Source organism: Amphiura filiformis, chromosome 11 (genome assembly GCF_039555335.1).
Source record: "Amphiura filiformis chromosome 11, Afil_fr2py, whole genome shotgun sequence".
In the NCBI taxonomy this organism is placed as follows: Eukaryota; Metazoa; Echinodermata; class Ophiuroidea; order Amphilepidida; family Amphiuridae; genus Amphiura; species Amphiura filiformis.
In genome coordinates, this window is record NC_092638.1 from 59646918 (window position 1) to 59662276 (window position 15359).

General features: G+C 38.6%; 1 protein-coding gene across 1 annotated transcript in view; it reads right to left on the reverse strand.

Moving 5' to 3' along the window:
• The window catches only part of LOC140163821 (unconventional myosin-XV-like), a 74109-nt gene that overhangs the window by 22578 nt on the left and 36172 nt on the right, over positions 1–15359 (reverse strand). Inside the window, exons 27-33 of the mRNA XM_072187137.1 lie at positions 13740–13908; positions 9920–10105; positions 7223–7335; positions 4149–5360; positions 2035–2241; positions 1176–1311; positions 665–789 (exon numbers count right to left, since the gene is read on the reverse strand). Of these exons, the coding sequence (XP_072043238.1) occupies positions 665–789; positions 1176–1311; positions 2035–2241; positions 4149–5360; positions 7223–7335; positions 9920–10105; positions 13740–13908 (2148 nt within the window). The remainder of the gene's footprint in view (positions 1–664; positions 790–1175; positions 1312–2034; positions 2242–4148; positions 5361–7222; positions 7336–9919; positions 10106–13739; positions 13909–15359) is intronic.

Consider the following 15359-nt stretch of genomic DNA (forward strand, 5'->3'; position numbering starts at 1 on the left):
GTGCATATCTTTTGAACCATGCCATAAAAAGAGGATGATACAATCAATAGATGGGCATACACTATAGGTCTAATAAGCAAATTATTCCAAACAAATTATTTGCTCACAATACGCTGGCAAAGTTATGTAATAATCGGATTAACTAACATAACAATAGGTGAAAACAATTTTTGAACATACCACGCTGCACTGGTATTTCTGGGACCTCTGCATTGAACCATATCATGCTGATCACTTGCACCTGTAAGATTAGTATCTTTGAAAAGACTGGTATTGTTTTCAATCTATGATTGTAGACATATACATGTGATATTAGTGCAACCTGCTTCTTGTGCAGTGCAATATATTCAAAATTGTTTTCACCTATTGCTATGGCAGTTAATCTGATTTATTACGTCACTTCGTCAGCGTAGAATACAAATTTGGGCTACCAAAATTGGCCAAGAAAAAGGGGGTCATTAATATAGCTGATGAATGGTATAGTATAGTCATTTGTACTGAGAATCATCTCTCTCTCATTGTCAGGTTTAGGATTGGGCTATTCCTGTTGAAATCCATAAACCCCCTATGGAAGACATGTCCTTAATCTCTGACACAGGGTGTGTGAATTTCAAATAGAGTCACCTCAGGTAACCTAACAACTGGAATAGACCATTGTACTTACACTGACTGGGAAGAATCTGGCAAAGTACAGAGGTAGTCTTCTTGCCGCCTCAATAACTTGTCTTCTGCTGTTGATAGGAATATTACTTAGATTGGTGTGGATTCCATCGGTGATATTCAAGTCATCTGTAAAGCACAAAATTGAAAAATAAAATGGTAGAACTTACAAAAACAATTCAATTTCAATTTGTAAAGTGCATTCATGTGTCATTTATATTAACAGAGCACTACTGCCATAGTGGAAAACAGAATCATTTCACTTCCTTCATGAGTGCTGCCATGATGCACATCATATCAGAATTCAGATTGTGAGTATCCAGGCAGCAGCATCTGATGGGATGGTACACCCTAATCTTTTCAACTGACTACATGCTACATAGTCACTAACGTCAGAGCATCTATGAAGTATGTACACACACTGACATGATGCCCAGCATATACACCTGTTTCAGAGAATTAAATATAACAACACTAAGCATGAAGTTTGATGGGTAGTATGTTCATTAACTTACACATCATCTGTTGCATCTGTCTTTTTTCTTCCTTTCTCATTCTTATACAGCTATTACTAAATGTATCCTTGACTATTTGACAAAACACTAGATGTTGAGCTGATGGGTTGTCTAGCTTCTCTCCTGGAGTAAACACCTACAAACAAACAAATCAATCTACTTTTAAAGGTGGATGGTCTACTTCTAGCATTATGTTTTCAATTTTACATGACAATTTCATAGTTGATCAAGCAGCTCTTACAGACTAAACCAAACCTCTAACAAACTTGGTGGCAGAACCAACTATAACAACAATTAAGTCTTTCAAAATACCATAAACAACTGCAACAGTCTACCCACATTGCACACATCCAAACAAACTATTTTAACATGTTCAAGGAGGCCTAATGAGTTACATCAGCCAACATGAGAACATGGACTTAACAACTTCACTTGCTCACACTGGTTAACTTCTTGGTTACCTTTGATCCTTTGTGTTGAGACGTCTCTTCAGATTTTTCAGATTCAGATACTTTCATGGTTGTGGCTTTAATTGAACCCCATCAACACTACTGGCTGATTTTTACGCTTCTAAGAACTATTTCAATTGGTTACAAAAAAGACTATATCATATATTAAGCCAATCAGAGATATGGTAAGAATTGTCAGTTGGGCTGAAGGGGATTAAGCTTAAAACTACTGAGATATCTAAAAGCTTTATTTTGATTGGTTACTCAGATGATTAAATCACGCAATTAACAAATTAGGGGTAACTGTAAGAAAGGCAATTAGAATTATGTCCATGGGGTTTATTAAAACCAACCCCAAATGAAGGTTTAAGCAGTTTTGAAAAGCATCCCTTTCATTTCTCCTACTGTACCTCTTTCCTTAAATTTAGGCTCCATTTCACTCTATTGTATGTGTAGAATGCCTCCCGACTTGATGGATACATCTTGGTCATGGCTCTTTCCAAATCATGTACGTCCCTCTGTGACATCCCTTCTTGTACATATTGTGGCGTGGGTAACACTACTTCACGTTGTGGCTGACGATTATAATTATGATGAGGAATCACAGCAGGTATCACCTACAACATGTACAATGCAAATACATAGCCATGTCAGTGTTTGAATTCTATAGCAGCATCAATCAGATGGGTTTTTTTCTGGGGGACTGCTCTATAATCCGAAGGTTCTAAAATCCGAAGGTTCTTTAGTCCGAAGGTTCGCTAGTCCGAACACGTGTTCATAGCATTCGTTAGTCCGAATTTTAAAAGAGGTTCTCTAGTCCGAAAAAAAAAATTGAAAAGAGGTTCTTTATTCCGACGGTTCTTGATTTCAAGGTTCTATAGTCCGAATTTTAAAAACGGTTCTCTAGTCCGAATATGAAAATAGTCTCTATAGTCCGAATTTAAAAAAGGGTTCAATAGTCCGAATATGAAAATAGTCTCTATAGTCCGAATTTTAAAAAGAGTTCTATAGTCCGAATATAGAAATAGGCTCTATAATCCGAATTCAAAAAAGGGTTCTCTAGTCCGAAATTGTAAAACGGTTCTATAGCCCGAAACGGATACCGTGTTCTTTAGTCCGAATCAGTAAAAAGGTTCTATAGTCCGAATTTTAAAAACATTAACATATACTGCGCCTCTAGCTAGATAATACTAAAGCAGAGTCTATGGCAACGGGATATGACGCTACTGCTATTAAAAGGGCGACACCACCAAATCACGATGTAATGACGATAATTTGACGATGTAATGTAGATGGATTCCGGTAAAAACAAAAATATTTTTAGAGATATTTTGGCCTTTCTGTGGAAAAAATATTTGAGACCTACACATGAACTTGGATCGCCCAACAAGTTGCATAACACAATTGTTTAATAAAGTAGGCCGTCGGATTGAAAAATGGCCAGAAACGGGTTTTCAGGGTCTACCCTGAACGGGTCGAAAAATGAAAAACGGATACAAATGAAGAAAATATCACCAGAATAAAGGTGAACGTTAATGTATGCTACGAAAAATATCCATAGAAACCAGCCATGTTGAACTTCAGCGGATTTGTATTTAACAAGTGATGATTTGACACTGAAACAAATGATAAAAATAAAATTCGGACTATAGAACCCGTTTACCAATTCGGACTAAAGAACACGGTATCCGGTTCGGACTATAGAACCGTTTTGCAATTTCGGACTATAGAACCTTTTTTCAAATTCGGACTATAGAGCCTATTTCCATATTCGGACTATAGAACCCTTTTAAAATTCGGACTATAGAGCCTATTTTCATATTCGGACTAGAGAACCGCTTTTAAAATTCGGATTAAAGAACCTCTTTTAATATTCGGATTAGGGAACCTTTTTGAAATTCGGACTATAGAACCTTCAAATAAAGAACCGTCGGAATAAAGAACCTTCGTAATAAAGAACCGTCGGATTAAAGAACCTTCGGACTAAAGAACCGTCGGACTAAAGAACCTTCGGACTATAGAGCTTCCACCTTTTTCTGATCCAATAAATTGCACTTACTGTGAATTATGTTTCGATAACAACTGTTATCTTTTCCAACACTTGATAAAGATTGCTACTGAGAACTATTCAAAAGAAGTACATCATGAGGAAATCAACTTGTGATTGGATCACCATTTCTGAGTACAAGTGCAATATATTGGATCAGAAATAAGAACTTTATCCTACCGATCCTGATGAATTTATTCAACCATGTATTGCAGGATATACATTTTTGGCTTTTGGGGTTTTATGGCTCTGGGATCATCATCACTCATAGGTCTGGATAGCTCAGCCTGGACTTGCACTCAAAGAGGATGGTGATATTTTAGCATCATTTTAGCCTCAAATAAAAATGTCTGACTGACCGACCCTACTAAACTAGTTTAGTAGGGTCTACTACTAGTTATTTTGTCACCTTATAAGCTCAAGGTAAGCTTAAACCTCTCTTGGATTATTTATAGGTATATCTGCTGAACAACTTACATGTACAGGAGATGTTGGCACAACTGGTTTCACATCAATTCCTTTGGACTTCAAGATACTTAGAGCTTCTGTGTGAGACTGAGCTTGCATAGCCTCTCTATCTGCTTTTGTAAACTCCCTTACTTCACGCTGTTCTATGTGGACTTCTACCGGAGGTGGAGGTGGGGGTGGAGGTAGGGCAGGCTCTGGTGAAGGAGGGGGTTGAGGAGATGGTGATTTAGGTGGCGGGGGTGGTGATAGTGGTCTTTGTGACCGGGTTTGGTGTACAGGAGGAGGAGGAGGAGAAGTGGATTCTTTACTTAGAATCCTCTGCTGTTGTTGGACTCGCTGCAATGCCTGGCTGTGAACATCCGGTGGTTTTTCAAAAGATGGTGTTCTACGATGTGTTTTGACTGCGACTATTGGGGGCGGGGATTCTTTCCGTTTTGGTGTCACTCTGATTCTTGGCTCTGATAAAGAGTGTGGGCGTGCTTTCTTGTTTCGAGGAGCAACAGGCCTCAGATTCTTAGCTTGGTGCTGTAAATCTTCCACAGACACCTTATGAATACTCTGCTGCTTAGCTCCTTTCAAAATATCGCCGATATTTCTCTCAACTTCTGGTTCTTCTCGCCACTCCACATTTCTTCTTGGCGGCCATACGACCTCTCCGACCCGGACTGTCCTGGCCCGATCTCGAACATCGTCATTATCAATCACAATAATATGCCCTCGTCTTGAAAGAAGTGTTGGTTCCAGTGGGGGTGGTGGTGGTGGTGGAGGGGGTGGGCCAGTAGCATACTCTTGTGATGTAGGAGATGGGCTTTTGGAACTGCGTTTCAGTTGGCTGCTAGTGGCTCTCTCCCCTTGTCCTGGGATTGTAACGACACTCCTGTCAAACTGTAAGACCTTCTTCCTTGCAGTTGGTGTAGTAGCAGTACTACTCTCCCCAGATGAGCTACCACTGGAGGCTTTGCTCATAGCACTCTTCAAAGGTTTGCTGGTAGAAGCTTGACTTGGAGGCTGCTGATATCGCTGAACTGGAGAGGTCTGTCTTTGGACGGGTGAAGAACGTCTTTGCGGCTGTTGCTGCTGCTGTCTGCTAGAGAAAGATGCCGCTGGTTTGGGGTGCTGGGATCTTGGGACAGTTGGTGGAGGAGCCTCTTTTTTATGCTGGATCTCTTCCTGCATCTTTTGTAGTATCTGCTGCTGTTGCTGAATCTGCTTTTGTTGTGCCTAAAAAACAAAATTACAAACAATGGATTTACATAGCTTAATTACATAAGTTCACTGCACTTTACAGAAAGTTGATGACCGTTATGACCCAAGACACATAAACCACATAACTTCATCATTCATTTGCAGCGCAATTTGCTTACAAGCCCAGAACTCTAGTCAGCTTACATATACAGCCAAAAAAGGAACTTATAATTTTTCACAAGGTCATATCTTAAAATCCTGTGCATCAAAATGAACCAAAATTACACACAGGATTACTTCAATACTCTACTCTAAACACATGTCAGTAAAATGCACTGGCATTGATCAGCTTCCTGGACAACATTCACATCCCAAAAATTGGCACCCAGCATAAGAAATCTGTGAGAATTGGTATAAGATCCTTACACAGATGACAATTTCCAAAAGAGTAAGCAGAATAGTGTGGAATGGATTCCTGTGTGGATTTCTGCTTTTCACACACTTTCTTCAAGAAACAGGTCTTGTTCTACACTATTTCACTTACTCACAGATTTCTTGTGCTGGTTGCCATTTATTGGGCTGTGAATGTTGTCCAGGAAGCTGATCAATGCCAGTGCATTTTGCTGTTGTGTCAGTTGCACAACTGCTTGGTTACTGACATGTGTTGAGTAGAGTACTGAAGTAATCCTGTGTGTAATTTTGGTTCATTTTGATGCACAGGATTTTAAGATATGACCTTGTGAAAAATTCTAAGTTTCTTTTTTGGCTTAGTGTATAAAAACCATCACAGCCAGGACCAGCTCCCTGAGTTTCATCTTGGCAGACTGGTACAATTAGCAGTAAGTTCCTTGCCTTGGGGAATTTCATGCTAGTTCATTTTTCCACAAAAACAGAAATAGACAAAAAAGGGGGGGGGGGAGGGGCTCAGACTTACTGTCAAGCACACATGCACTTGAGTCTAGCACCTTAAAGATTAAGCTTAGTTACCTTTATAAAAATCAGGGGCCCACTTTCTAAGTCATTATTATGATCTTTCCCTGGCTGATAATATGCATTTTAGGCATTGAAATATCCCACTCAAGCTAGCTTAAAGCCGTAATATGTGATTCGCTCCACAACGACACCCTCAATGTTTCTTGAATTTCTACTTTTTTGCATGATTGTACTGCCCAATCATGTACTAAAATACCATGTGCAAGACTAAGCCTGAAGTGCTTTAACTACAGAAAAATTTAAGAGTTATCATAATAAAATCAGAGATCGCCGGTTTATTTCGCAACCTCTCACAAAGAGCTCCACAGTTAAGCGGCTAAGTGGTTTTCTTTCATTTATTCTGAGTTCACCGATCGATCTAGTGATGGCCAACACGACTCGCGTATGTGTTATCCTTGAATTCACTGTGTATTGAATGAGTGACGTATTAACTGTGTGCATATCACTATTCATCATATTTGTACTTCCCAGCTGTGTGAAGCTCAGCTCAATAATCATACACACATTGTAGACACTGGAATGAAATAGCAATTTTCTTCATTTTACCTCATTTATTTGGCTCGAAATTAAAAGGGGCCAATGTGACAGTGAAAACTAACATTTAAATAGGAATCTGTTCTTTATGCAAATCACATATTATTGCTTTAAACTTTATGACACAAGTCTGTCATGCATAATTGGAAGTAGGCAGCATTCGAAATAAGCCTGTTGTGATACAACTTTAAAAGTGTGGTGCAAAATGTGATACCACATTGTACTAACTTCACGCGTCAGATTAAATTGCACTACAACTTTCAAAATGGGGTGCAAAAGTGGACCACGAGGTAAAACACTTAATTCAAAGATTGGATATAGGCCTATAGTGAATTTCTAAACAATCATTTATAATCGTTACCAACACTTACCAGCATTTGCTGTTGAGTGGCAATTGCTTGCTGATATAATGCTTGCTGTTGCTGTTGTTGCTGCTGCTGTTGCTGGTAAGCTATCATTGGCTGGGGTATCATCATTACTGGAGCTAAAATTAGTATATAGGACATACAAGAGAACAAGCAAATAAATAAGAATGATAAAATTGACTTGGTTTTTCAGTGTAAAAGCAAAACTATGGGGGTATTGCTGCATCACAGAAATATACAGAAATACATTATGTATGTATTTCTTTATTTAAGATATGGAAGGATGTACAACATGTGTCCAAATGCTTGAGATGTGTTATGCTAGGATTTTTTTGCTTGAAATTTCTGACATCTTGAAAAGTTTTTATAAACAGTTTCTTCACACTTCTAAATTATTTTAAAACGTGAATGAAGTGATGCAGTAGAGAAATCTCCTCAATCATGTCTATTTAGGCTTTTTATTACGCTAATTAGGGCTATTGTGTAACATGTTTTGGTGGTGAATTTTGTTTAAATCTGACCCATCTTCCACAGAGTGTTAAAGAATAAGCAAAGAAGTCTTCTTTTTGGTCTAAGATATAATCCTATTCTGTCATCTATTCCCCCCTCCCGGTTAGGCCCCATGGCCCAAACAAACACACATACATGCGGACACAAAACTGCCAGAACAAATAATACTGCTTTAAAAACATGCTTACTGCTGTTTTAATTCTGCCTAAAATGCAACTGCTAGAAACTTATAATGACTATGAAAAGTGCACTATATTTATCTTTTTTTCTCTCTTTCATTCTTGTATATTTCTTGTCACAATGCCATTTCATTTTGGGACAAAGTTAAACCTCAAGTATTCCATTTCGGCAATAATGCTGGTTTCATACTTTCTGTCGCTTGCTTGCCGCTGAGCAGCATTATGCCGCTTGTACTTTTTTGCAATTGAAACAGCACACTGCTGAGCCACAGCAGCATGACTTTGAAAGCCAATGTTGCTGCTCAGTACTGCCAAAAAGGTATTCTATTCTCATACGTTTGACTCCTAAGTTGACCTGAATTCAACTCCTAGCGATCTGCCGCTTTGGACAAAAGGGGAAGAGTGATCAATATATTGGCTTGCTGCTGGTCACTGCTAGCATTTCTGGTGCGATTGCACAGTGAAGCAAAATCGTCATCAAACCGGCAAAGTGGCAAGTGGCAGGAAAGTATGAACCAGCATAAATAAACTTTCTAGCCACCACTTTCTGCCCCCTCACCTCAGCTACATTTGCAAGTTATACTAAAGATTACATACACACAATGTACTACAATTACACAATATATACCTTGAACATTAAATGCTGTTGCAGGTGTTGTATATGCTGATAGAAAGACAAGATGAAAGATGATACTAATATTAGATATTAGTCAATCATATGTATTGATTGAAGATCATGTATTGGAAGAGACAATTCTTGTTACTTTCAAACAGGGTCCTCTTGATATTCCAAAATTTCCTCATTCTTGAGGTATGGTTTTCCGATATATGAATATTGACATTAATAATTCTGAAAGTTTGTAATTAACTACACTTTCAGGATAACACTATGGACCACAATGGCCTCATCCCAATGACATACTTCAATAACCTCAATAAAACAATCATAGTGCATAATTTAACCTCAAGTTACTGAGTACAAGTTTTTGCGCCCATATTTTCAAAGGTCATTCAATGAAAGTACAAACATATTGGGAGTAAAGAACTGTGGCCTGATGGATGAGCATGTTGTGGACCCTAGTGTAAGGCCTAAAAAAGGTTTGATTGCCCTTTCCGACCGACCTCCCCCCCCTCAAATGAAATTTTTTTTAAAGGTGGAAATGCAGCTTTTTAAACATTTTGATGCAGTTCTCAGCACTAAATACTGGTGGAATTTAGATCTTACAAGATGTGGACCCAATATATTCACATAGGCTGTGTCTTACTACTTTATTTAGTTTACAGCTTGGTAGAGGTAATACAGAAAGCATACAAAAACACCATTCCTGTTCCATTGTATACCTTTTAATGATGGTCGAGCCTGGTCATTGTACCTACTCAACCCCCTGTTACCTGTTTTCCTTTAATATTTGTGTGTATTTTGAATGAATTTGAAATGATTAAAAAATAGCCCCAGTTGAATCAAAATTTAAAAAATAAATGTTGGCATTTATACAGCACCTTTCACATGTATCAAAGCCCTTTACATTTTTCTCAACTGTCGTTTGAATATGTCAGCTGCCATACAATGCCCAAGGCATACTCACACAGTTTGGAGGTGCTCAATGCACAATATACATAACAACTCCCCATTTCACCCCTGGGTAGAGAGGCAAGTAAAGTAAAGTGCCTTGCCTAAGTGCACAACAGGATGGCACTGCCGGGCTCAAACTTGCAATCCTCTGATTGTGAGGCAGACCCGTATCTTCTGCACCACCGAGGATATGGACAACAGGTATGTGGGTAAGCTTAAAAATTTAACTTTTCAGAGTCTGAGTAGAGCAGAGACGTAGCTTGCGACGCCATCACGGCATCTTCATTCAGCGTAGTGATTACACTCCTCTGGTCACCTGACCACCCGGTGGGTGGTCAAGTGACAGCAGATCGTCATAGATGGCAGGCAGGTCATATGTGGGTGTTAATCATGTGTTAATATGTGCGGTTAAGTGTTTCGTGTGTCCTGTACATTACTCACCAGACAAGCCAGGACTCAATGGCATACCTCCTGGTGCCACTGGAGGAGCTATGAAGTTAGGGTCCAATCCGCTTGCATAAGTTGTTGCACCAGCACCTGGATTGGGGACACCTGCATAAGTGGTTGCACCACCTGCACCTCCATCTGCACTGGGTTGACTACCACGGGGTCGATGATAGCTAGATCCTAGACAAAATAACAGAAATCAATCTAATACCTACATGTATGGTAAAGTGCAAGTTTATTATACATATTCCACATCATTAAAATTTATACCAGCTATGTGTCTTAAAATAGCACATATATATATAGAATTTAATGTTTAACACTGAAGCTAAATAAATGTATACTAGATTTACAACAACATAAAGACACATTTAGTGATGTGAAACTGTAGCAACATAATTTAGAGATCATAGATAAAACTGTCATTAAATATATGTTATATAATATGTTAAGGGATGTAATATAAATATTAATGAAAATGGATGTGATTAAATAGAGGTTAGAGCATAAATAATCTGGATATTGATTAATACATTAGTGTGGACATACTGAGAACATGAACAGTGCAAGCATGCAGGAAAGGTTCAAAGGAACTTTAACATTTAATGTTTACAACAAATTCTATATACTTGAGAACATAAAATAAATACTTGGTATATCCTTCATGTTCATGGCGCAAAAGGCATTTAATTTTTTTTGTTTTGGGCGTATGCAGCCAGATGATTTGTAACAGCAGGGGCTGCAGACACTGATTTAGGGACTTTGGGCTAAGTATGTGCTTTGTGAAAATCAAACTGGGAAAGTGAGCGAAATTGTCACATTTGGCAGAATTTTAGAAAAAAGAAAATAATTGACTGAACATCTAGGGTTCTTGATCATTCAAAGTTGGTGTTCATGTTTAATACAGCCATCACGTAGTGGATTAGTATAGGCTCCAGAAGAGTTTAAATATTCACATGAGGCTAAACACATGACTCTTGGCCAACACATACCAAAAGTATGGGGTTCAAGAGCCACTGATCAGGTTACATGCGGGTCTTAGGCACACTTGTCTTAAAAAAGATTAGGGTTTAACTTTAAATTCCACTGATAACATGAAGGATATACAAGATATGTTAATTTATTAGAAAATTACAACACGTCACACATTAAATTACCTGTTTGATAAGAGGAAATTGGAATGTTTTGGCGGGTATTGCGCATGGTACCAGGCGGGGTAACGTGAAGTGCACTGCGGGGAGGAATGTTGGTAAACAGTGGAGGAGGTGGTGGGGACACTGAAGAAGCAGAGGTGGCAGCTGGGGGATCGGTAGGTGGGGAGGGGGTTGCCAGTGGGATGGTGGAAGGTGAAGAAGCATGCATCTCTGGCCCGATGGAATCGTTATCATCATCTACGTCATCGGTTGCAAATAGCTTGGTTAATATTTGTCTTTCTGTGAGATTTAAGTGAATCACCACCATCATTGAATCAGTGGTGATGTATCGTGTCAAATCAGATCTATTGCATTTAGTTTCTTTAATTTTCTTTTTTACATCAGCCGAAATGTGGCATTATTATGCATTAAAAATATTTGCATAGAAAATTGAATTGCCATATTTAAATAAAATGATAGTAGCTATAGGTGTCAAAAACAAAATTCAACTTAATGCTCTGCATGCTAGCCATAGGCTTCAACATAAAAAGTCCAAGATATTTTTTCAAAATTTCAAGAGCTATCTCAAGAACCACTAAACCAATACTAGGCTTGTTTGTACTCATTTTAATGCATTTTTCATGCTGATTCCAAATATGGTCATGACAATGTACAATTCTTAAATTTTTGAATTTTTGAATTTTTTAAAAACTTGTCATCTGCAGTCGACACCCGCCGGGAGAGGGTCAAAGTAACTGATTCTAACAAACCAATGTGGTATTTCTGAAAGCCGTTGCAAATAAGACCAAGAATACATCATTGTTGATGTACAGATCTTCATTACGCAGTTACAACCAGTCAAACATGCACAGTGACAATGTGAACATTGACGGTGACATATTCTCAGTTTCATTTTAAATGGGCAATTCCAGTTGAAATCCATATACCCCTATGGAAGACATGGCCTTAATCTTCAAAAGCAAGACGTATGACTTTCAAATGGGATTTCCTGAATGAGTGACTTCATTTGAAATCTACACCCCCTGTGTGGGAGATTAAGGTAATGTCTTCCATAGGGGTGTATGGATTCCAAATGAAACAGCTCAATGGCTTTTAGGACATACCAAAAAGGTGAATTGAGATATGAAAAGTATTCCTTTATAGGATTCATGGACAAAGATATCAACTAAAACAGTTAGCTACCACTATCACCAGAGAATACATAATATATACTTATTCAAATCAAGCAAAAATGATGAAACTAAACATGCATTATAATACAATTTCAGAAGATATACATGCAAACAAGTTTGGGTGACTTGAACAAGTATCAAAATGAGGACTATATGGTTACACTGTTTCCATTTGTAATATCAAAATTTGAATTCACTGCATCACACTGGCAATCTTATAGGAAATTAGCCAATAATTGCATTTTTATTTCCATAGGTCTTGCGGTCATGCTCCCCTCCAACCACCTTAAACCAAGATTTCTAAATCTGCAAATCTGTGGTTTGGTAACGCACATAGGCCGCACAAGCCCCCACCTAAATTTTTTTCTACGGGAGATGTCCTCCCCTAAAAATCCTAATAGAAGTAAAAATATAGCAATAATTGCCCTGTACACCTTCCTTTTAAGGGGTAAAATTACAAAATCTTGCACATGAAGCGCACGCTGGTCCATCAAATACCAAACTGGACCTTCAGTTGGGACTAAAATAGTTTGAAATTGTGCAGAAGACCATGACTGCCGTGTGTGATCTGTAATTTGCACACTGACAATGTTTTTTAAATATACTAAAAAAAATTGTTTCAACATAATGTTGATGCAGCCCCTACCTTTCCGACAAGAATTTACTCCACTTGGCAGCTTAGTGAAGTGTCTAGTGAAAAGAGTTATTCCTTATTCTATTTGAAATCCATACACCCTTATGGAAGACATGACCCTAATCTCCCATACAGGGGGTGTAGATTTCAAATGGAGAAATTCACACTCCCTGTTTGCAAGATTATGGTCATGTCTTGCATTGGGGGTGTATGGATTTTAACTGGAATATGCCAATGCTAAAGTGCAAGGAACTTGAGCTACATGCCACTATTTTGCTTGATCAAGTCACACATGTTTCTTACACAAATCAAGTTAAATTTTAAACTTCTACACCACACAAAAATAATAATGGTAATTGGAAAGTATCACATGATATCTGGCAAATCATCCTGAAGCCACATCACACTTTCACCCCGTCCTGTAGATGCATGCATGGCTTAGGTCTGAGTAAGTCAAGCAATACAATGTAATGATGACCAACATTATTTTTGTTGATTAACCCTGTGGGTACTACTGCCTTCTTACAGAACCCCTGATTGGTTAATTACATGATATAGTAATCTGAGTAACCAATCAAAATAGACCTTTTTAGATCTCTCAGCAATTTTAAGCTTAATCCCCTTTCTTATCATATCTCTGATTGGCTCAATAATTTGGTCGGTAGTGCCCATGGGGTTAATGAGAACGATGAAGGTCTCACATCAAAATTTTGATATTTTACATACACCAATATTAATCACTTTGTGTGATGTAAGTTTGAAATAGCTTTTTACTTTAAATCACAATTTATACTATGCATAAAATCAAGGAAATATAATAGTATGAAGCTACAAGACTTTTTCCTTGTACTCACTATTAGCAGAAAAGTTTTGTCTCCCTGGTATAGGGCTTGGAGGCCGTGGTCCTTTACCGCCTCCCTTCAAAGCCTGGTTGAGATGATCGGGATCCGTCAAATCATCAACACTTTGTTGCATTGACAAGACAGGATTGAACAAATTCTCTACATAGTCATCCAGGCCAGACTGAAAAAGAATAGTTGAGAAATGCTGTACTTGATAACAAAGAAACAAAGCTACAAACATGTAAATATCAAACAGAGCATGATGGTTTAATGGTTAGGGCCTTCAACTCATGATTACAAGGTTGTGGGTTTGAACCTGGGCTGGGGCCAACATGATGTGCCCATGGGGTAACTCCCACTCACTCCACCCAGGTGGAAAATGGGGAGCTGTTATGATGTTATCATGAGGTGATCAGGATCCGTCAAATCATCCACACTTTGTTGCATTGACAGGACGGGATTGAACAAATTCTCTACATAGTCATCTAGGCCAGACTGAAAAAGAACAGGTGTGAAATGTTTTATTTAAACAAACAAACAAACAAACAAACAAGCAAACATGTATGTATCATACAGAGCAAGATGGTCTAACAGTTAAGGCTTTTAACTCATGATTGCAAGGTTGTGGATTTTACCCAGAGCTGGGCCAACATGATGTGCCCATGGGGTAACTCCCACTCACTCCACCCAGGTGGAAAATGGGGAGCTGTTATGACGTTATCATGCGGTGATCAGGATCTGTTAAATCATCCACACTTTGTTGCATTGACAGGACGGAATTGAACAAGTTTTCTACATAGTCATCTAGGCCAGACTGAAAAAGAGTAGTTTCTATAGTTTTCATACACAAAGAACCAGGTAAATATCATACAGAGCATGGTGGTTAGGGAATTTACCTCTTGATCATAAGTTTGTGGGCTTGAAACTGCTCAGGGATCTGTTGTGTCCATGGGGTAACTCCCACTCCACCCAGGTGTAAAATGGGGAGCTGTTATGGGATAGTCATGCTGTGTGCACTTATCATTGGCAGTAACTGGTGTAAATCCTATCCTACTGGCAGCAGAATAAACGTAAAGCACTTTGCAATGTCCTAAGGTTCTATTTGAAGGTGCATTTCATGATCAATTGTCTTGATCATTCCCCACTTTACTCAAAAAGCACAGTTCCCTTCTTTTCTCAAAAAAGTTCAGATTTTTATACCACCAGAAACCTCTGGCTACATAATGTTTGTGTGCTTAATTCACTTAGCAAAAATATCCTTGTAAAATTGTGTTTTAGAGTAATTTTATGGGTAGGATTAGGGTTCAAGTTTAGGGTTAGGGTTTAGGGTTAGAATCATGATTGTATGCCACCTACTATTCTTAAACTGCTTCAAATAACCATACCTGCGATTGACTGTCAGGGATGGGCACACTCCTGATAGCAGCCCCAATACTCTTCCTCTCATGATAATCATCAGCATCAAGTGGTTGGTATACATACTGTGCTCCTGGGTAGTCGGGTTCAGGAGGATGGCTAGTGTTGTATTGTGCATTTGGAGGTGGTGGGTGCCCATAGTCAACATCTGGCATTGGGTAGTCTTCAGGGTATTGCCTGCATGTGAAACCAGATGAATATTAACTTGCTATTCGC